At 55.2% G+C, this 22,249-nt stretch overlaps 1 protein-coding gene across 7 annotated transcripts; it reads left to right on the forward strand.

The window, feature by feature from the left end:
• Positions 1–188: 188 nt before the first annotated feature.
• On the forward strand, positions 189–20,624 carry LOC102463080 (interleukin-9 receptor-like). 7 transcript variants are annotated; one of them, XM_075899967.2, is made up of 10 exons: positions 189–294; positions 3,513–3,623; positions 10,866–10,955; positions 11,282–11,393; positions 11,740–11,930; positions 13,383–13,519; positions 14,312–14,486; positions 14,773–14,884; positions 18,510–18,594; positions 19,548–20,624. In XM_075899967.2, the coding sequence occupies exons 3-10, from the start codon at positions 10,877–10,879 to the stop codon at positions 20,055–20,057; spliced, it is 1,401 nt and encodes a 466-aa protein (XP_075756082.2). In that variant the 5' UTR covers positions 189–294; positions 3,513–3,623; positions 10,866–10,876; the 3' UTR covers positions 20,058–20,624. The 7 variants fall into 7 exon arrangements, with proteins under 7 accessions (XP_075756082.2, XP_075756083.2, XP_075756085.2 ...); XM_075899965.2 differs by lacking the exon at positions 189–294 and adding an exon at positions 2,495–2,766; XM_075899969.2 differs by lacking the exon at positions 189–294 and adding an exon at positions 2,495–2,766 and having other exon boundaries at positions 11,285–11,393.
• Positions 20,625–22,249: the final 1,625 nt, after the last annotated feature.

Below are 22,249 nucleotides of genomic sequence, written 5' to 3' on the forward strand. Positions count from 1 at the left end.
AAACTCATGGAGCATTCACACTACAAGCGCATTTGTGACAGATGGCTGGCTAACAGCTCTGCCACTGTAGCTTGGCTGAAGAGGCTGATGGGAAACAGCTGAGAGAGCCCAGGCCTGAAGGGCCATTAGAAACAGCTGTTGGCTTCATGAGCAGAGGGCTATTTAAGGCAGCAAGAGGGGAGTGAGAAGGTTCCGGGTGTGGCTGAGTGTGCTCCCAGGCAGATGGAGGAGCTGGCTGAATGCGCTATAAGCTTTGTAAATAGAAAGTGGTGGGAACTGACAATAAAAGCTCAGGTGAGTGCACCAGAAGGTCTCCAGCTGACGTGTGGACCAGAAGGTGTCCAAGGGCAAGGGGCCTGAGTGAGGACCCTGCAGCAGTGTTGTTGTGCCAGAAAACGTACAGTAGATGGTCAGAAGACGGGGCTTTTTGTGTAAAACTCATTCTAATAGTGCTCCACAGGGGTCTGTACTGGGGCCAGTCCTATTCAGCACATTCATAAATGATCTGGAGAAAGGGGTAAACAGGGAGGTGGCAACATTTGCCGATGATACTAACTGCTCAAGGTAGTTCAGACAAAGCAGACTGCGAAGAGCTTCAAAAGCATCTCACAAAACTAGGTGACTGGGCAACAAAATGTCAGGTGAATTTTAATGTTAGTAAATGCAAAGTAATGCACATTGGAACACACAATCCCAACTCTATATTTATACACAGACACACCATGGTGGGGACTAATCTAGCTGGCTACATCTAGACTAAGGAGTTTTATTGGAAAAAGGTGCGTAAATTGTGCCCCCCAATTTGTGTACCTTTTTCCAATCGTTTTTTCGGAAGAGGCTTTTCCAAAATTTGGCCCGTCTACAATGGGCCAAATTTCAGAAACCTCCTCTTTTGGAAGAGCCCTTCTTCCTCATGAAACAAGGAATACAGGGGCTTCTGAAGAGCGCATCTGGTCTTCCAATAAAAATGTTGGAAGAGCAGACGTGTTCCCTGGATGCGGTGGAGTTTTTCCAGTAGTCTAGACATAGCCGCTGTTACCAGTCAAGAGAGAGACCTTGGAGTCAGGGTGGATAGTTCTCTGAAAACATCCACTTAGTGTGCAGCAGCAATTTAAAAAGCAAATAGAGTGTTAGGTATTGTTTAAAAAGGGATAGAGAATAAATCCATGGTACGCCCACATCTTGAATACTGCGTACAGATGTGGTCACCTCATCTGAAAAAAGATACCTTGGCATTGGAAATTGTTCGGAAAAGGGCAACAAAAATTATTAGAGTTTTGGAACGGGAACTATATGAGGAGAGATTAATAAAACTGGGACTTTTCAGCTTAGAAAAGAGGAGATGAAGGGAAAATATGACAGAGGTCTATAAAATCATGACCAGTGTGGAGAAGGTAAATAAGGAAAAGTTTTTTACCTGTTCCCATAACACAAGAACTAGGGGTCATCAAATGAAATTATCAGGTAGAAAATATAAAATAAACAAAGGAAGGATTTCTTCACAGAACACACAGTCAACCTGTGGAACTCCTTGCCAGAAGATGTTGTGAAGACCTGAACTTTATTGGGTCCATCAATGGCTATTAGCCAGGATGGGTAGGGATGGTGTCCCTGGCCTCTGTTTGTCAGAGGCTGGAAATGGGTGACAGAGGATGGGTCACTTGAAGATTCCCTGTTCTGTTCACTCCCTCTGGGGCACCTGGCATTGGCCACTGTGGGCAGCCAGGACATCAGGCTGGATGGACCTTGGGTCTGACCTAGTCTGGCCGTTCTAATGTTCTTATGTCCTACTGCTCTGAGTTCAGCCGGCAGCACGTGTCTCTAGGCAACCATTAGGAAATAGCTCCCATTTCAGAGGGTGGGGTTTTGCATTCAGTCCGGTTCGGAGGGTTCATGTTCAGGAAGCAAACTCGCCCAGTGAGCTCAAGGGTAGCCCTTCTCCAGGCACATGCCTACTAGCAGCAATGGGCATTTTACAAGTGATGGCAGTGCGAGCGCATGGGCAAACCCCGCCCTAAAGCTACCTGTGGGATGAACACCCAGAGCAACGCTAAGGAGCCCAGTGCTACGTGCAGGGCTGCCAGCTCTGGTACCCCCTTCCCACACACACAGCCCTGCCCGTCTGAGCTGGGCGTGGCTTTGCTCTCTCGCTGGCTCTCGGCCGAGCGTTGCACCTCAGCTTCTGTTGTGCAAATAACTGTGCGGCCAGCAGCACTGACAGACACTATTGCTTCTGGGCCATGGTCACCTGAGGCATCGCCTGGCCTCTCTGCTTGCCTGGGGCGCACGCAGTGGGAGCTCTCAGTAAGCCAGAGCTCAGTGTTGGGCGGGACAGCCCCTGGCCCAAAGGCATCAGTGCAGGGCGTACAACAATCGCTGAGCTCGGGGCAGGAGGGTGGCTCCTGCTCACGCTGGGCTAGGAAGTGTTTTTAGGTCACTTATAAAAAACTCTTGTGCTCATTTTTTTTAAAAGCTGAAACAAGATATTTTCAGTCATTCAGCAAATAGCTTTGGCTCCATGAAGTTAACCCCTTAACGTAAATTCAGCAGCTGCTCCATCACTCATGAGTAATTGCAAATGTGGCTACTTCATATCAGTCTGATAATCTCAGAGAAACTTTTCATTGGTTATTGAGACCGGCTTTAAAACAAGGCAAAGTGCCTCTGCGCTGTTATACCAGGACTGCTGCTGCTTGGCGAACAAACCACACAATCTAAACTATCAAGAAACAGGAGGCAATGAAAATTGAAGTTTAATTAGTGCTGGTAAGGAGGCTTAAGCTATTGCTGTGCTTTGTATATTGCTGGACAATGCTAGGAGAAATGATTGAACTAAGATGTTAACCGATAATAATACTAGGTGTACAGCTGTATAGCGTTTCTTGTACTATAACCCTGTAATGGACCAAATTGCCTCTGCACTTTAGTTGGAGCACAAAGCTGTGGTTTGCAGCATGTTGTAGCCAACTGAAGGTCAATCGAGTGTGCAAACTGCCTGGGGAGAAAGGGTGTGCTAATGCTGTCCCCAGCGTAGGGGCTATGCTGAAAGGAGACCTCACCCTTAACAGCACATTTCTAGCGAGACTAGCTAAGAAAAATGAAAGCCAATGAATGACTAGCTGCAGCTAGCAGTGTGCTGGATTCTGTGTAAACACACATCTGCAGAACATGGTGTGTGATTGCTATTTTGTTATTGCACTATGCTTTTCACCAGTGAAAAGAGGCTTTTCACAGCCCTTGGAGATTAGCACTGGCGGCAGGTTCTGGGAAGACTTCCAACTGAAGATAACAGGACCGTTTGGAAATGAGAAATCTCTGTTACTTTTCTCTTTATCCTCCCCCGCTGCACATTGTCACCGTGCAGATATATTTATACCCTTCTGCTTGCCAACTGATGGTGACATGTATTGTCCAGAAGGAGGGAAATGCCACGTATGAGCTGGCCCCAACTGTTCAGTCGAGCTCTGCTGTCCATGTGGTTCAATGGTCCTCTCCCTTCTGCTGCTGCTCAGAACTGAAGATCCTGGTGCCGCTGTGCCCTGCAGAAGGAGCAAGGCTCTGCATGGGGACGAGTGACCCCTTTGCAGCTGGGTGCTGAAGGAACCGGAGCATTTGATGAATTGGTGAGTCGTTCCCCCCCCCACACTCTCCCAGAGCGCGTAAGCTGCCCACGTGAATAGTGCAGAGGCACCAGTGGCCTCGCTTTGCCGATGCGACTGTCCCAAGACAGAGAAGAACCCAATGGGGCGCAAGGGGAGGACTTGCCCTGGCATTCGACAGCCTCCCAGCGGCTGGCAGACTGGCACTAGTGCGGCTTGCACTGGGGCTCTAAAAACAGCTCCAGCGACAGTGCTTGAACGTGAGCGGGGCTGAGCACCACTGAACCAAACTGCAAAGCCCCTGTTCCGCCCCTCTGCTCTACGTTCTTGGTCACAGAGCCCCACCCCCGGGCAAAGGGCATCTGCCCCGCTCGCGTGGCCCCTGCTGGCCTGGGAGGCGCCTCCCACAGGCTGTGCAGACAAATGCTCAGTGACCCTTCCCAGGCCTGGCTCCCAGGTCGTGCCCCTGAGGGGGTGACATGGCCGGGCTGAGAGATCCTAGGCTCTGCACGCAATAGCCTGTGTGCAGCAAAGGGGCCAGCCACGGCAGAGCATTGTCCTCGCGCTTTCCACAGCGGCCAGGGCCTGGCAGGGCGCCTGGGAGTGCTCCCTCGCCCTGCCAAGGCAAGTCCCACAGGCCTTTCTTGGCAGTAACTGCAGAAGGTGCCTTTGCTGTATTGAAAATCAGCTGAGCAGCTTTGTCACGCAGTGGCCTCGAGTCCCAGCGGTCACGGCCCCACCGCCATGGCCCAGCAGCCACGCCCCCCAGGTCCAGCAGCCCCGCCCCCTGGCTAGGGTTGCCAGGTGTCCGGTATTTGCACTCTTTGTCCAGTAAAAAAAAATCAGAGAATACCGGACGTGTGCAGTGTGCAGTGTCTGGTATTCTCTGATTTTTTCCGGCTGCGCACCAGACAGAAGCCTGGTGGGGGCGGGGAGAGCAGCTAGGAGGCGGGGCCACGATCGGCTCTGGAGCACGTGATTGCGCAGAAGCCCGGCGGGGGCGGGTGGAGCGGCTGGGAGGCGGGGCCACGATCAGCGCTAGGAGCACGTGATTGCGCAGAAGCATGGTGGGGGCGGGTGGAGCGGCTGGGAGGCGGGGCCACGATCAGCGCTAGGAGCACGTGATTGCGCAGAAGCCCGGCGGGGGCGGGTGGAGCGGCTGGGAGGCGGGGCCACGATCGGCTCTGGAGCACGTGATTGCGCAGAAGCCTGGTGGGGGCGGGGAGAGCGGCTGGGAGGCGGGGCCACGATCGGCTCTGGAGCACGTGATTGCGCAGAAGCCCGGCGGGGGCGGGGAGAGCGGCTGGGAGGCGGGGCCACGATCGGCTCTGGAGCACGTGATTGCGCAGAAGCCTGGTGGGGGCGGGTGGAGCGGCTAGGAGGCGGGGCCACGATCGGCTCTGGAGCACGTGATTGCGCAGAAGCCCGGCGGGGGCGGGTGGAGCGGCTGGGAGGCGGGGCCACGATCAGCGCTAGGAGCACGTGATTGCGCAGAAGCCTGGTGGGGGCGGGGAGAGTGGCTAGGAGGCGGGGCCACGATCGGCTCTGGAGCACGTGATTGCGCAGAAGCCCGGCGGGGGCGGGTGGAGCGGCTGGGAGGCGGGGCCACGATCAGCGCTAGGAGCACGTGATTGCGCAGAAGCCTGGTGGGGGCGGGGAGAGCGGCTGGGAGGCGGGGCCACGATCAGCGCTAGGAGCACGTGATTGCGCAGAAGCCCGGCGGGGGCGGGTGGAGCGGCTGGGAGGCGGGGCCACGATCGGCTCTGGAGCACGTGATTGCGCAGAAGCCTGGTGGGGGCGGGGAGAGCGGCTAGGAGGCGGGGCCACGATCGGCGCTGGAGCACGTGATTGCGCAGAAGCCCGGCGGGGGCGGGTGGAGCGGCTGGGAGGCGGGGCCACGATCGGCTCTGGAGCACGTGATTGCGCAGAAGCCTGGTGGGGGCGGGGAGAGCGGCTAGGAGGCGGGGCCACGATCGGCTCTGGAGCACGTGATTGCGCAGAAGCCCGGCGGGGGCGGGGAGAGCGGCTGGGAGGCGGGGCCACGATCAGCGCTAGGAGCACGTGATTGCGCAGAAGCATGGTGGGGGCGGGGAGAGCGGCTAGGAGGTGGGGCCACGATCGGCGCTGGAGCACGTGATTGCGCAGAAGCCCGGCGGGGGCGGGGGGAGCAACCGGGAGCCTGCCCCCACCAGGCTTCTGCGCAATCACAGGCTCCCAGCGCCAGAGGCAGATGACGGTTTTGCGGGGCCCTGGGCAGCAGACTTCCACGGGGCCCCGCTTTGCCACGGCGCATGCGCGGGGCTTTCTGAAGTGCGGGGCCCGGGGCAGCCGCCCCGTTCGCCCTGCCGTATATCCGTCCCTGCCCAGCACCGATCGTGGCCCCGCCTCCCCGCCTGTGAGTCCCAGCTGGGAGGCGGGGCTGTGATCGCCACTTATCCTACGTTCCTTTTTTTTAAATACCGGTGTCTGGTATTTTTTGGGAGACCATCTGGCAACCCCACCCCGAGCCGAGCCCTGCTCTGCCCTTTGCACTCTGGTGGCACGCTGCTGTTTGGGCTTGTGCCCACCGGTCGCTGGGGAGATGCATTTGGCCTGGCTCTCCAGGGGTGTGAGTTGCTGCTGCTCCCGGTCAAACTGCCCGTGCCAGCCAGGGCTTGTGTGGGCAGCAGGCAGTGGCCGTAAAGCTGGCAGCCTTGCAGCTCTCCAGAAGCGGGTGAGTTGTGGCTGCCCCGTCCTTGCAGACAGAGGTTGCTCAGCACTTGCAGGGGGTCATGTTGAGCCCTTTCCTCTGCCTCTGAGGTTCCCCGAGCCGCTGGCTGGAGCGCAGGGTCTGGGTAACTCCCATGTGGCCTGTGTCTGTGGAAGGGAACACAAGGTGCAGACTCAGCCCGGAATTTGAGCAGACCAGGAGCCTTCGCTTGGAAGGCCCAGGGCCTCTCGCCTGTGGTCAGGCTGAAAACCACACTAGCCTGTCGTGCAGGTGTTGGGGGAGGGGCGCAGAGAGCCACTGAACCAAACTGCAGTCCCTGGCGAGAATGGAAACCGTTGCTAGCCAGGGGGAGCTGCAGCCCCCCACCCGGTCCCCTAGCACCAGCTCCCCTGCTGCCACGCCACTGGGCAGGGCCTCCTGCTGGGACTCAGCAGCTGCCACAAAACCCGAGTGCGAGTGAGGCAGGAAAAGCTCCGCGGGACGTCGGTCGGCGTTTCGGGTGCCAGCCAGAGAGCAGCAGCCCGGCCCCAGGGCTGCGCTCACAGTGCACGGCGAGGGCAGCGCTACCTGGCGTAGTAAGAGCTCCAGGGCCACCCCACGGAGAACCTGGCAGCGCACGGCCGCACGTGCCAGGCCTGCGGCCTTGGGACAGACAGGCCAGTGGAATCCTATCAGACACGAGGCAGCAAATCTCCCAGGGCCACTGGGCGGGGGTGACTTTCAGACTCCTGGTCCTAAGATGCCTGGGGAGTAGCAAGTGACCCCAGGATGGGCCAAATTCAGCACCGGGATAAGCACAGGCTACGTCACTGACCTCCACCACTCTGGCCCTGTGGCTGCAGCTGGACAGTCTCTTGGGCGGCGAGGAGAAAGCCACGTTCTCTCTCCTCTAGTCTGGCCAAGGGGGCAGGGTGGGGTTACTGGGTCCTCCACAAGACAAAGCCCCCAGGATTGGGACACCTGGTCACCCTAGCCAGATGGCCCACAGAGTGCAGCCTGCAGTCCCTCGCCCGGGCCCGGCATCAGCCCATAATGCCTGTTTGAGTCTTCCAGTGCTGCAGGATACACCACAGCCCGAGGGCAGCTGTCTCAGTGGCCAATTCCCCCCCCCCCTCGCGCCTTGTTCTCTCAGCGTCCAGGCGTAGCTCTTGTTCTGGATGTGTCACCTCTGAGCCTGAGAGGCCCTTCCAGGTACCTAGGGCTGCAGGCACCTGCATACCACATGCCCTTAGTGGGAGAGAGCCATGTCAGAGCCTGCCCCGGCTCAGCTCCCCAACTTCGCCCGACCAGGCCTCTGCAGGCCTCGCTGTCAGGCGCCGACGCTCCTCAGCTGCTGCTGGGTGAAGACAGCTCCTTTCACAGCTCTTGGGTTTGACTGAGTCTGCACCTTGTGTTCCCTTCCCCCGATGCTCTGGTTCCTGGACACCTTCTGCCCTCCGGCGGGTTCGCTGCCCCTTCGAGTAGCACATGGGCTGCACGCTGGCTTGTTTCCAAAGCAGGGTCACACTGCTCCTGTGCGAGCTGGAGGCATCTCACCGGACACCTCAGCCCTGTAGCCACAGGTCAGGCCAATGCCAGCTGACAAGGCCCCGCCAGCGGGGTGAAGGGCCTTCCTCTGGCCAAGAGAAGGGGTGAGGAGGGAAGAGGCTCAGCAGAGGCTGTGACGGTGGCAGGCAGAGATTAGAAAGGGACCGGGGGAGCTGTTGTTCGAAGAAGCACCGTGAAAGACAGGCCGGTGCCATCGGCGTGCATGGCTCTTCCCAGGTCTCTCTGCAGGGTGCTAGGTCCAGGCGGGAGGCTGGTGGTGGAGGGATGAGTTAAAGCATCTGGCTCTGGAGAGGAGCTGTGGGCCGCATAATCCCTGCAGTGCCCTCGGTCACAAGAACATAAGAATGGCCGTGCTGGTTTATTAGCTCTAAACCTGCTGCCCATTAATTTCATTTGGTGCCCTCTAGTTCTTGTATTATGGGAACAAGTAAAGAACTTTTCCTTATTCACCCTCCGCACCACTCATGATTTTATAGACCTCTCTCATAACCCCCCTCAGTCTCCACTTTTCTAAGCTGAAAAGTCCCAGTCGCTTTAACCTCCCCTCATATGGGACCCGTTCCAAACCCCTAATCATTTTAGTTCCTCTTCTCTGAACCTTTTCTAATGCCAGTAGATCTTTTTTGAGATGAGGAGACCACATCTGTACACAGTATTCAAGATGTGGGCGTACCATAGTTTTATACAGGGGCAGTAAGATATTCTTTGTCTTATTTTCTATCCCTTTTTTAATAATTCCTAGCATCCTATTTGCTTTTTTGACGGCCACTGCACACTGTGTGGACATTTTCAGAGAACTGTCCATGATAACTCCAAGATCTCTTTCCTGATTAGTTGTAGCCAAATTAGCTCCCATCATATTGTATATATAGTAGGGGTTTTTTCCAATGTGCATTACTTTACACATATCCACATTAAATTTCATTTGCCATTTTGTTGCCCAATCACTCAGTTTGGTGAGATCTTTTTGAAGTTCCCTCTCTATTCTGGAAATTTACCATTTATTCCTACCCTTTGTTTCCTGTCTTTTAACCAGTTCTCAATCCATGAAAGGATCTTCCCTCTTATCCCAGGACAACCTAATTTACACAAGAGCCTTTGGTGAGGGACCTTGTCAAAGGCTTTCTGGAAATCTAAGTATGCCACATCTACTGGATCCCCCTTGTCCACATGTTTGTTACCCTTAGAGTTCTTTGAAGGGGTTATATCTACACTACAGAGTTAATTTGAGTTAACTTAATTCAAAATAGTTAATTTGAATTAATGTATCTATACACACAAACTATTTTGAAATAGCGTTTTGCTATTTCGAAATAGTGCGTCCACACTGAGTGGACCCTGAACCGAAGTTAAGGCTGGCCGGAACCAGTGTCAGCAGGGCATCAGCTTAGGACTTAGTATATGGGGCTGCTAACTGAGCTCTGTGCTTAAAGGGACCCTACCCCCACCCCGGACAGACAGTTCTCAGGGTTTCCCACTTGCTTGTCTACCTCGATGAGGGACAGCAAAGCAGTCCTGGCTTGGAGTGCCCTGAGTGCCCCCACTCGGGACACCACAGCACTCGGCTACATGGAGCCAGAGCTGCCCCTGGGCATGTTAGTGCATCTCGTAGGGTCGTTGCCATCAGCCCGGCTGCACTTGCTGCAGGCTGCCATCCAGGGGGGTCCATCAGGTGGCTGTCATGATCCAGGAGGCCCTGCGGGAGAGCGTCTATCCCGAGGGGCCCTCAGAGCCACCCCAGTCCTCCCCACTGGAGGCTTGTGCCCCATTCCTCCCTCACATCCTTCCACTTACCCCTCCCTAGCCGCCCCTTCCCGATGTCAAACAAAAGACATGTATGTTCAAAAATAGAAACTGGATTTATTGAACAAAACTGGGGGTGGGGGGGATGAACCTCTGGGGAGACTGGGAAAAGGAGGTGGGAGAGGAGAAGAGAGAGGGTGGAAGAGGGGAGGGGGAAACCTGGGAGGAGGGAGCTGGAAGGAGGAAGCAAGGGGAAGAAGGGGGAGGGGAAACTTAGGGCCCCAAGGTTGGGGGTCTTGCCGGACCAACTTGATTTTCATGCAAACCTGCTCCTGGGTTCGCATGTGGCCTTTGGTGGCCAGGCTGGCAGCTAGCCCGCCATAGACAGCTGCATTCCTCCATCTAGTGCGGAGATCATGGGCATTGGGGGCATCCCCCCCAAACCTGAATAAGGTCCATGAGCTCCACCCTAGACCAGGAAGGCGCCTGCCTTCTCCAGCCCCGGCAGGCTCCTGGGAGCTGGCAGACTGCTCCTGGGGAGCGGCGGAGGGCTGGCTGCCAGTGGCTTGCTGGCTCATGTTTTGGGGCCACTGCTGGCTCTGGGCTGGCAGGCTTGGAGCTGGCACGGGCACTGTGGCCAGGGTCTACTCCTTTAATGGCTCCGGGGCTGGGGGAGAGCAGAGGAAGTTTTCCTGGCTGTGCCCAGAGTGGCCACCAGGGCTCCCTGGGAAGGCTGGAGGCCCCCTATTTCGAGTTAAGTGTCTACACAGCACTTCATTCCAAATAGCTATTTCCAATTTGGCGTTACTCCTCGTGGAATGAGGTTTACCGAATTCGAATTAAGCGCTCCACTAGTTCAAATTAATTGCGAAATAGCCGTTTGCATGTATAGATGCTATTAAAGTTAATTCGAAATAACGGCTGTTATTTCAAATTAACTTTGCAGTGTGGACATACCCGAATAGATTAGCAAGACAGGATTTCCCTTTGCAGAAATCAAGTTGACTTTTTCCCAAAAAATTATGTTCTTCTACGTGTCTGACAATTTTATTCTTTACTGTTGTTTCGACTAATTTTCCCGATACCGACGTTAGACTTACTGGTCTGTAATTGCCACGATCACCTCTAGAGCCCTTTTAAATATTGGCTTTCGCAGGGGGGCTGCCGGGAGGAGAGCAGATGCAGGGCTGGTGATTGACACACCTCTGTATGTTGCCATAGAGACACCCAAAGCCCTTTCTGCCCCAACATACTTTGTATTTCAGACACATTTACCATGGGAAAGCACATCTGGCGCCAGAGCCTGCCACTCTGCATTGCTGCCATTTTCTTCTCTGCAGGAGGGGAAGGAAGAGGTAAGGGGCAGCCACGACTGGGGGCCTTCATCTGGCTGGTTCTTTCTCCCCCACTCTCTCTCTCTCCACTTCCCCCCCAGAACAGGACAGGTCAGAGAGCCTTCGGGGCCCGTTTCCCCTCCTCAGCTTAGAGATCAGAGAAACTCCCACCTGTGCCCTGCCCTAGGAGTTTACAGTCGCACTCCATACGGCAATAAGCCAGCAAGGGGTGGGGGTGGGACAGACAGAGCAGCCTAGCGCAAGGGGCGGCTTGGGCCCAGCGTGGCGGAGGGGCCGAGGCCAGCTGTTGGTTGCACGCATGCTGAGCATCTCGGCTCGTTCCTCAGCAGAATTTCCTGGCAACCTGAGCTGTGTGAATAACTACATCAAACAGGTAGATTGTGTGTGGGAGCCAGAGAAGAGTGTGGGGGACGGACCCTTCCAGGTGCATTTCACAAGGTGAGCTCCGTGCATCCTCGTGGCGGGCTGTGCTGGGCCCCGGGGCAGTCTGGGCTCTCTGGATTCCTTGGCACTGAACTCTGACCCAGAATTCGCCCACAAACCCAACGCCTGAGTCACCCTCCAGCTCCTCGCTGGTGGGGTTGGCTTTCACCTGCCGTCCTCTTCCCACTCCGCCGCACAAGGCGCTCGCTGCACCCAGGGCTGCCTTCCGTGGCATTTACAACCTGAAAGCCCAGTTCAACAGGCCCTGTGCAAAGTGCTCCTCACTGTGGCGACTGGCACATGCACCGTTAAGCAGCCACACCCTGTCCACGAGAAACTTCCCGCCCCTTAATTATTCCAGCTTAGTCGGGGACGAGAACTCCAGCTGCACGCTCGCTGCCCGAGACCAGCTGCAGAGCCAACTGCACTGCACCATGAACAGGACAGACCAGTTAACGGAGTACGAGAGCTTCCGAGTCTCGCTGCATGGCGGTTTCTCGGGGGGGGACCGTGCGTACGTTGCGTTCCCGGAATACAAAGCCAAGCTGAACAGTGAGTACCGCCCATGGCAGGTATGGGAGGAGGCCGCCTGGCCCGCAGCACGGGGAACAGTTGGCCTGTGAAGTTCCAAGAGCGACTCTTCAGTGGCACAACGTGAGATTGATGGAGATGCAGCCAGTGCGGCCCCTTGGGCAGCATGGCCTGCACTTGTTACATACGGGGGCAGAGATCTCTCATCCTGCCCCCACCCTCCCTTGCCCTGTTATCTACCATCGAGCCCCCCCGCCCTCTGAACAGTGGGGCTCCTCCTGCTGGCAGGCCCAGGCAGGGCCACAGCAAGACAGTAGCACTGTTTGCTGGAATGGGGGAAGGGCTGGGGACAAAAGGCCCCTTCCCAATGCAGAGTGTCCCGAAGAGCTGCCTAACGGACATAAGAACATCAGAACGGCCAGGGTGGGTCAGACCAACGGCCCGTCCAGCCCAGCGTCCTGTCGGCCCACAGTGGCCAATGGCAGGTGCCCCAGAGGGAGGGAACACAACAGGGAATCCTCACGTGATCCCGCCCCATCACCCACCTCCAGACAGAGGCTAGGGAGACCACCCCCACCCATCCTGGCTAATAGCCATTGATGGACGTAACCTCCAGGAATCTAGCTAGCTGATTTTTGAACCCTGTTAAAGTCCTAGTCTGCACCACATCCTCTGGCGAGGAGTTCCACAGGTTGACTGGGCTGCTGAGGTGTTTTCCCTACCACAGGGATGTTAAATTTTCTTACATTGCGGTCACTATGTCCAAGCGGTCCAGTTATATGTACCTCTTAGACCAGATCCTGCACTCCACTTAGGACTAAACCAAGAACTGCCTCTCCCCTTGTGGGTTCCAGAATCAATCGCTACAAGAAGCAGTCACTTCAGGTATCAAAACATTTTATCTCTGCATCCCATTTGGAGGTGACGTGTACCCAGTCAATATGGGGACAGTTGAAATCCCTGCTATTATTGAGTTTTTGATGTTTATAGCCTCTCTAATCTTCCTCTTTTGGAGTCACTAGCACTGTCCTGGTCAGGTAGTCGATGGTATATCGCAACTGGTCTCTTCTTATTCTTGGAGCATGGAATTACTATCCAGGGAAATTCTGTGGAACATGTTGCCTGATTTAAGATTTAGGACTCTCCCGTTGTGCAGCAGCCCTCTGGTCCCTGCCCCCAGCTCAGAGCATGTCGGCGTGTTCATGGTGGGAGGGGCTGGAGCATTCACGGCTCTGTGAGCCCTCGCTGGCAGAGCAGCCTCTTGGGGATCATTGCAGCTAGTGTTCACTTCCAGAAGCCAGGTGGCTGCTTTAACCTGCACTGGGGGTTGCTTTGTGTCCCGCTGGCCCCAGGATCAGGGGATTTGTGGAACCACAGTGATGCCCCCAGCCGCGAGCAGCCTGGGACTGTGCTCTGTGCTCTCCACGTCTCCCACAGCCGAGCACTGGGAGTAACTCCTCTCTCTGTTCCCAGTTAAGTGCGACCCTCCCTTCAACCTGCAGAGCAACTTGAGTGCCAGTCTGTGTCGGTTCCAGTGGAGTGTACCAGAGAGGCTACAGAAAATGCTTCAGTTTGAATTGTCGTATAAGAAACACGGCGCCTCCTGGGAGGTAACAAACCCAGCGCTCAGCCTGGCCGAAGCAGGCACGAATGCCTGCAGCCACGGTTCTGAGCAACTGCCCCCATGTTCTGCTGGGTGGTCCCCCAAGGGCACCGGCACTAGGCTGCCAGCTCCTCGGCCATCACCTCTCTTAGGCAGGGACCTGTGTCTCTCTCCCTCCTGGCCTGGGCTTTCCAGTCTGCACTGGGCTCTTCCCAGCAAGCCAGTCCACCTACACCGGCCACGGCTGCCCCTTGCTTTCCCTCCGGGGTGCGGAACAACTGTCCCTGCCCCCATCCCTTACCAAGCAAGCACAAGCAGTCCAGAGAACCTATGAAAACAACCCAAGAAGCTCTGCACATGCTCAGCAGAGGCCCCCTCCGGCTCAGCAAGGACTCTGGGGGGCGTCTGTCCTGGCAGCCCCATCGAGGGGTTTTCATGCTGAACTAGCCTCCCCTTGACGAGCTCTGTCCATCGCTTGTCCAGCTTGGGCCACTGAGAGTGAGACTGTGGGAACAGGTGCTCAGCAAACACCCCGGGCACCCCTAGTTGAGGCTGCTGCCTCCCTTACATGACATTGTTACGTGAGGTTTGTGAGTCCTTCCCATCGGAATCCTGCCTCTGGTATCGTGAGGCCTTGTGAGCAGAGAAGGCTCCTGAATGCAGGGCTCAGATGGGAGTATTCACGGACCTCAGACTTGCACCTAAGAATGCCAGGCCTGACTAGGGAGTTGTCCAATTGTTCCGCATCCCAGCCCTTTGTTGTGTGGGCCTAACGGAGCTTTCTCTTGCTAATTTTCAGCAGGCCCAGCACAAACAGCTGCTCAGCTCAGCGACAGAGGTAGATATCGAAGCTATAGAGTTTGAAGCAGGCATCAATTATACTGCAAGAATTCGCTGCAAAACTTCCCAAGAGAAGAATACTTATAAAAGCCAGTGGAGTGAGTGGAGCCAGACAACTGAATTTCGAAGAGAAGGTGCAAAGAACGTTGTTCCCTAACTCCTTGTTTTGTATGAGCCCTGAAGTACCTTTCTGAAACAGAAGGAGAAAGGGTCAAGCTGGGAAATGGAGGGGCCATCAGCAGCCAGTTCATGGCTCAAGATCAGAGTCTTCCAGCCTTTGATAGTCAGGCCCCGTTCTTACAAGGTTTTAGCAGCAAGGTTCATTTGCATTGCTTGTTTCTCCAAGAATCTGGATTGAATTCCACTTTTGACAGGGTCCTTTGTTAGTTGATTCTGTTAATGGAATAATTCTTTTGATAGGTTTCCGGGAGCCTAGACCGTCCTTTGGCACAAGCATGATACACATGATGTTCATTCCCGTATGCCTCGTTGTCATTCTCTACATCATTCTGAACGCCAGGCTTTCCTCGAGGTACAGTACAGTCCTTCACACAAACCACTGCTGCCTTTTCTAGTGACAAGTAGTTTTAAAGTTTAGTGAGTGTATATCATGTGTCCGTGCATCAGGTCTGACTCCTGCCTCGGCATCAGAGTGAGATCTTTGAATGCCATAGGCTCGGTGTGCCCACTCTCAGGCTTGCTGTCTCCATGAGCGTGCAATTGCTAATGAGCCAATACCCGCTGAGCAGAGGGCCCAGGGTGCACAAGGTCTCCTGTAGTTCGAAGACATTTACAAACTGTTGTGCTACTTTGCATAGATGTAGAGGAAGGGTGACCGATGTGCAGCATTGGCTAGTGATGATCAATCTGCCTTCCTGAGCTGGACACTTCCAACAGGAACTACAGTATCTAGGGTGTGACGTGCCAGTGTGACCCAGCCAGCTGATCAAGAGTTCATGTTCTTAAGTTCTTGGCAGAACAAAGGGCCAGCGGTAAAGAGGAAGTGGTTCGGATCTGCCACTGGCAAGCCCCAACACGTGGGCACTCTTGAGAGGTGCATCTCTTTGCAGAAACAAGGAGTTTCCTGAGTGGCGTGAAGGTGCTGCAGTATGGGGCTGAATCTGGCTAGTGTTAGTGACAATGGGGAAACGTCGAAAGAGACAGGAGTTAGAACCGAGGTCTAACAGAACCTGGGGCCGCTCATCTTCCCACAGCCCCAGCGGGAGACCCTGCAGAGCTACAGCCAAGGAGCGCTGTGGAAGGACGCACCACCCACAAGAGCAGAGCGAGTACCCTGCTGTTCTCTGACTGGCCAGGTGGCCCTATTTAGCCCCCAGGCTTTCCCCAGGAGCCACACAGACTTTGGCTCAGTGCATCTGACTCCAGCCTGACTCTGAGCCACTTCCTGCCTCCTGATTCTAAGACAATACTGCCTCTGCTCTCTGACCCTGACTCTCCTGCCTTTGGACTGGCAATGCCCATCCAGGCTGGGGCAACCTCAGCCCAGCTGAGACCTTCCAGAAGGCAGAAGGAACAGTTCAGGGTTAGAATAATAGAATCATAGAATAATAGGACTGGAAGGGACCTCGAGAGGTCATTGAGTCCAGCCCCCCGCCCTCAAGGCAGGACCAAGCTCCGTCTACACCATCCCTGACAGATGTCTATCTAACCTGTTCTTAAATATCTCCAGAGAGGGAGATTCCACCACCTCCCTTGGCAATTTATTCCAATATTTGATCACCCTGACAGTTAGGATTTTTTTCCTAATGTCCAATCTAAACCTCCCCTGCTGCACTTTAAGCCCGTTACTCCTTGTCCTGTCCTCAGAAACCAAGAGGAACAAATTTTCTCCTTCCTCCTTGTGACACCCTTTTAGATATTTGAAAACCGCTATCATGTCCCCCCTTAATCTTCTTTTTTCCAAACTAAACAAGCCCAGTTCATGAAGCCTGGCTTCATAGGTCATGTTCTCTAAACCTTTAATCATTCTTGTCACTCTTCTCTGTACCCTTTCCAATTTCTCCACATCTTTCTTGAAATGTGGCGCCCAGAACTGGACACAGTACTCCAGCTGAGGCCTAACTAGTGCAGAGTAGAGCGGCAGAATGACTTCACGAGTTTTGCTTACAACACACCTGTTGATACAACCTAGAATCATATTTGCTTTTTTTGCAACAGCATCACACTGTTGACTCATATTCAACTTGTGGTCCACTATGACCCCTAGATCCCTTTCCGCCATGCTCCTTCCTAGACAGTCGCTTACCATCTTGTATGTATGGAACTGATTGTTCCTTCCTAAGTGGAGCACTTTGCATTTCTCTTTATTAAACCTCATCCTGTTTACCTCTGACCATTTCTCTAACTTGCTAAGGTCATTTTGAATTATGTCCCTATCCTCCAAAGAAGTTGCAACCCCACCCAGTTTGGTATCATCTGCAAACTTAATAAGCGTACTCTCTATCCCAATATCTACATCATTGATGAAGATATTGAACAGTACGGGTCCCAAAACAGACCCTTGAGGAACTCCACTTGTTATCCCTTTCCAGCAGGATTTAGAACCGTTAACAACAACTCTCTGACTACGGTTATCCAGCCAATTATGCACCCACCTTATCGTGGCCCTATCTAAGTTATATTTGCCTAGTTTATCAATAAGAATATCATGCGAGACCGTATCAAATGCCTTACTAAAGTCTAGGTATATGACATCCACCGCTTCTCCCTTATCCACAAGGCTCGTTATCCTATCAAAGAAAGCTATCTGATCTCTCAATGCAATTAGCCTAATACTTCTGTAAGACGCTTCATTCCTGGAAAAGTTCTGGGGTGGTTTGGACCAAACGGTTGCGGTAAAATGCCCTGCTAGCTGCAGCCATACAAAGGGGAGCGGTTCTGTCTCACTGTTGCACTGCAACACACATTCAAACTCAGAAACCTTGAAGGAATCTGCACTGATGACTAGCAAAGATTCATTTTATCCATCTGGGCGAGTTGTTGCCAGATAGTCTGTTGCTATTGTAGCAGGTTCACTCACTTTTACACACGGCTTCTTCCTTCAGGGTGGCTTGTGGGGAAGCCACTGGCTGCTCCAAAGCTGACGCGCCCCCTTTGGGTGAGGTGTCCTCTTGAGGTCACTGTCCTCCGGCAGTAACTACTCCGCTCTTGGGCTACGTCTACATTGGCAAGATTTTGCGCAAATACTTTTAACACAAGAGTTTTTGCGTTAGAGTATTTGCGCAAGAGAGCGTCTACACTGGCATGTGCGTTTGCACAAGAGCATCCGTGCCAGTGTGGACGCTCTCTTGCGCAAGAAAGCTCCGACGGCCATTTTAACCATCGGGCTTTCTTGCACAAGAAATTCATGTTGCCTGTCTCCACTGGCCTCTTGCGCAAGAACAGTTGCACAAAAGGGCTTATTCCTGAGTGCTGGCGCAAGCAGCCCCGATTTCACACATTAGAACGTCAGTGTTCTTGTGCAAGAACTCCCCGCCAGTGTAAACAGGCAGCACGTTTTTACGCACAATCATGCCAATGTAGATACAGCCTTGGTCTGCGCCCCTTCCGGGGAGGGGGAGTCATTGTTCTTGCTTTGGTCCTCCTCCAGGGTCCTCCCTACTCCCTAGGACCCCTAGTTCTTCCCTGCTGCACCCTCCTGGCCTCAGTGACCTACTGCCAGTCCCTCTCTAGCCCCTCCGGGCACACTGCAGTTTCTCCAGGCCCCTCGCCCTGGCCACGGGCGCGCCTCCTGCAACCCTGCCTTACAGTCTTATGGCCTGGGGCTTCCCTGGCTCAAACTCCCCCAGCCTACCGCAGCTGCCTCCTTGCAGCCTGGCCTTTTAGGGCTGCCTCCATGAGAGCCCCGGCCACGACTACCTCTCTCATTGCAGGCCGGGAGGCAGGGCCCTCCTCACATGCCTCAGCTGGGCTTCCCTCACTCCGGCTCCCAGCCCCATAAAGGGCCAGCGCGGGGCAACGCCCTGCCACAATGTGAAATGCACACAGCTGTGTGGCCATGTGAAATGGGCCTTTTCTGAAGGGTGGCCAGAGGAGGGTGAAGTGTGCCAGTTTATCTGTCCCAGGGTGCTGGAGGGCTGCAGCAGAAGGTGGAACATGTCGCTGGGTTTGATAGAACTGTCGTTCTTTCTCCACAGGGCAAAGAACTTCTTCGGTCTGAAGGTTCCCACCCCAGCTGCTTTCTTCCAGCCTCTCTACACTTTGCACAATGGGAATTTTAAGGTAACAGCAAATTCTTTCTTCTTCGTGATCCTTCTCCCCGGGGCGGGAAGGTGGCTTGTGGGGCCCCATCGCTGCTTTCACCTGGCTAATGCTGGCACAGGGCTTCAGTCTACCTGGAAGTCCCCCCCTTCTGCTCTGAGACACCTGCCTCCATATTCCTCCTGCTCCATCACCAACCTCATCTCCTCCTAGAAATGAAGCCCTCCCATCTGGGCCTGTCCCAGTCCCTGCCTCTCTTCCTTTGCACCACCACCATATCCTGTGGCCTGGTCCTCACTGGACCTTTCCAATCACACCCACAACTGCAGCTAGCAGCCTCTTCCATGTCCAGCCAGACTCTCTGAGCCAGCCTGCACGTACTGCCCTGCTAAATCCAGCTGCTCCTACCCCGGGCAGTGGGGGGCACAGCAGGGAGAGTCACTGCCCCTTTGTGAGGCCTTTCCCTTGCAGCTGAAAGCAGTTCTCCTGGGTCAGTCTCCTTCCTCTCTGCTGTCTCCACCCCTCCTCTCCTGGGGGCTTGTGGTTTTGGATGAGCTTTGTTGCTAACCCACAGGATGTCAAGTCCCCTGCCCCCTAGCCTTTGAGGCCTGCTGGGTAAATTAGCATTGCTTCTGATGCTCAGAAATTACAATGGGTCCAGCCAGCACCTGGCACGTGCAAAATCAAACCCTGGGAGCATTGCCTGCCTCACTAGTGAAGTGTCTTTTTCCTTATGCCCTTCCGCCTTCCTTTGCTAAGTAGTCCGGGAGCCAAAACAGCAGAGGCTGCTTAGGGCATGACTCGGGAGTGAAGGCCGGGGCCTGGTTCGCCCACCACTCCATTACTTGGGTCACTCAGTGGAGTTGCACTGAGGCAGAACTGAATTCGGCCCCTGGCCTGCTTGCCATTGCCAAGACGTCCTTTGCAAACTCGGCCTCCCCTTGCTAAGCAGCGTTTGCTGCTCCTCGCTGCAGGACTGGGTGGGACGGAACGAGGCGCACGGCCAGCTCACAAGAGACGAGGCTGCCAACCTGAGCAAAACGCCTGTGGATGGAGTCCTTGGTCTGGGAGCTCAGGACATCATTTCCCTGCTCTCCTTCAAGACACTGGCAAAGAGCAAAGTGACGCCTCAGGAGGAGCTTTGTGGCCCTGCCCCCGGGCCCGAGCAGCACGAGCCCCGGAGCAGGTATGTGCACGTGGAAGATGTGGCGGCCAGGCTGCCATCTTTGTTCCTACAGAGCCACTCGGATGAGGCAGGTGCAAGAAGCGAGACCAACTGTGGCAGCCCAGATGTGAGTGCGACTCATCTCCCGTATTTACGGGGCGGGGAGGGTGACTTCCTGCCACAGGAGGCTCTGGAGCTGGAAAGTTTGTCCTTCTGCAGCAATGACTATTGCACCTTGTGTGGCAGCGACTCCACGGGTGGCCCAATTCCTGCTGAACTGCTGCAGCTCCCCGAGGAGCATGGTCTGGTCAAGGAATGACAGACGCTTACGAAAGCTGCTGCATGTTCAAGTCCCCGGGCTGACACATCCACCATCTGGCTCCTTGTGCAGTGACAGGCTCCCTTCTTAAAGCAAGTCAGGCCCAGCCCCTGCACAGCTGCCCAAGGGGACAGGCACAAGAAGCTGTCTTCCCGCTCAGTGCAGGAGCTGAGCACAATCAGCGTGTCTGTGCCTTCCCAAGAAAGGCCGTGCCATGCCTTCCCCAGCCATCCTGTCCTCTGGAAGCAGCAGGCACATCCTCCCTGAGGTACAGGGCTTTCCAGAGACCCCCCCAGGGCAGAGCAGTGCTGCACTGCCCCAAAGGACCTCCCTCATTGCAGCACTTTCGACTCAACCCCCAGGGAATTCCAGCTGCCGCTGTGCTGAGATCAGGGAGCAGCACCCCTGGCCAGACTCACACCTGGGTGTCTCTTAGAAGCGTGCGTGAGGAAGAGCAGTGCTGGGCATTAGTGCCATGCTGCATCTGCGTCCCCAGGACCTTTCAATGCCGTGTTTTGCTGCTTGGTAACTTTCTGTCTTGCATTAAACCCGGTGCCTTGCTTCTGACTTGAAAAGATTTCTTTCAAAGTGTGCTGTGAGCTACGGGGCTGCTTCCCTAGGTGGGGCGGGGGTCACACCCCAAACAACGGGGCTCATGCGTTCCCTAGGCAACCCAGGCACAGCTGCAAAGCAGGAGCTGCTTTAGGAGACCTCTGTTGTACAGGGAATAGCAGCGCTGGAGTCCAGGCTCCCTGACTCCTTGGTGCCCTTTCTGAGGCAGCCACAGATGCTGCCAACTGGGTCCTGGATTTTAATGCTCTAATCAGGTGCCTTTCCAAACCAGTCTCGCATTGGGAGAGTAGCAGGGCTCCTTGGCCTCCTGCTGTCAGGGGACTTTTTTACCTTTAGTTAACTAGCACAAGGGGCGGGGCTCCTCGCTGTCCATTGGCCCAGGAGAGGGTGGGGATTTGATGCAGGCCTCGCACTCTTTTATTATTTCTCCAGATTCAGGAGGGGTAATAAGGTCCCATGGGAAGGGGTACAAAGTTCAGGAGCACTGGAGACAATGCTACAGGAACAGCAGCAAAGTGCCTAGATGAGAAGGAAGGAGAGGGATAGTGAGCAGCCAATGTGGCTCCATCCACCACACTTTAATGACCCGCCAATCCAAAGGAAATTCCACGAAAGGGGAGCAAGGGCAAGCTGCCAAGGAGGAGCACAAAAGAGCAGCACACAAAGTTAGAAAGGCAAAAGCACAACGTGAGTTACGCCTAGCAAGGGCCATGGAAGGCAAGAAGAAGGGATTCTTCAAACTCATTAGGAGCGAGAGACAGATGCAGAAGAATGGATGTCCCCTGCTTAGCAGGAGAAAAGGCCCTGAAAGCTGATAACCTCAGGAAAGCGACATTTTAATGCATTTTCTGCTTCAGTCTTCACTAAATAGGTTAATGGTGACTGTGGACGAGTCGTGGGGTGCGATCACCCCCTCCCGGGTGGGCAGGGGGGCTCAGCAAACCCCTTCATCCTCTAACCGGGTCCCCGGCTCAGCTCCCCGGTCGGGCGTCCCGTCAGGTGGGTGCGATCACCCCCTCCCTGCCGAGCAGGAGAGGGGGGTTCAGCGGACCCCGTGTCTATGCCCCGCCTTAGCAGGGTGGGGCCTGCGCCCCTAGTCTGGTGCCTCAAAGGGCCGATACCCCTGGCCCACCCTACCATCCGGTCGCCACGGTTCACTGGTTTGTGCGTGCTCCGATTCTGACAGCGGTTGGGTCTTCAAGGGGGATGGGGAGGGGGACCCAGGCCCGCCCTCTCTCCGGGTCCCAGCCCGGGGCCCTAAGTGCGGGGGCTCGCTCTCGCCCCTGCACGGCAGACGGGGGTGTTTCCTCCCGTAACCCATCCGCCCACAGTCGCCAAAAGGCCCCCGCCCCGGGCTCCTTCCTCCCCTTCCCTGGTCCCTCGAGTACCCTTGCCGTTCCCCGAGGCCTACCAGGATTCGGGGGTCCGGGTTCGGGGTTGCTCCGCCGACGTCCCGCAGGTCTGTTTGCTCCCGCAGATCTTGTCCCGGCCAAGCCGCTCTTTCCGAGGGCAATGGGGTTTGTCCTGGTCATCCTCCGACCCAGGACTGGTCGACCGCTGGCTGCGGGGGTCATCTTGAGAGCCCCGGGGATGGAGACGGGCCGCCTGCCGGCCTCGGT

This window comes from Pelodiscus sinensis, chromosome 15 (assembly GCF_052426305.1).
Source record: "Pelodiscus sinensis isolate ZL-2025 chromosome 15, ASM5242630v1, whole genome shotgun sequence".
NCBI lineage: Eukaryota > Metazoa > Chordata > Testudines > Trionychidae > Pelodiscus > Pelodiscus sinensis.

What these genes read in the sequence shown, in the direction of transcription:
- LOC102463080 (XM_075899964.2), top strand. Translation starts at nt 223, where the DNA reads ATGGAGGAGCTGGCTGAATGCGCTATAAGCTTTGTAAATAGAAAGTGG. An exon ending in ATACAAAGCCAAGCTGAACA is followed by an intron (nt 11,931 to 13,382) that starts GTGAGTACCGCC and finishes CTCTGTTCCCAG; the next exon opens with TTAAGTGCGACCCTCCCTTC. An exon ending in AACGCCAGGCTTTCCTCGAG is followed by an intron (nt 14,885 to 18,509) that starts GTACAGTACAGT and finishes CTTTCTCCACAG; the next exon opens with GGCAAAGAACTTCTTCGGTC.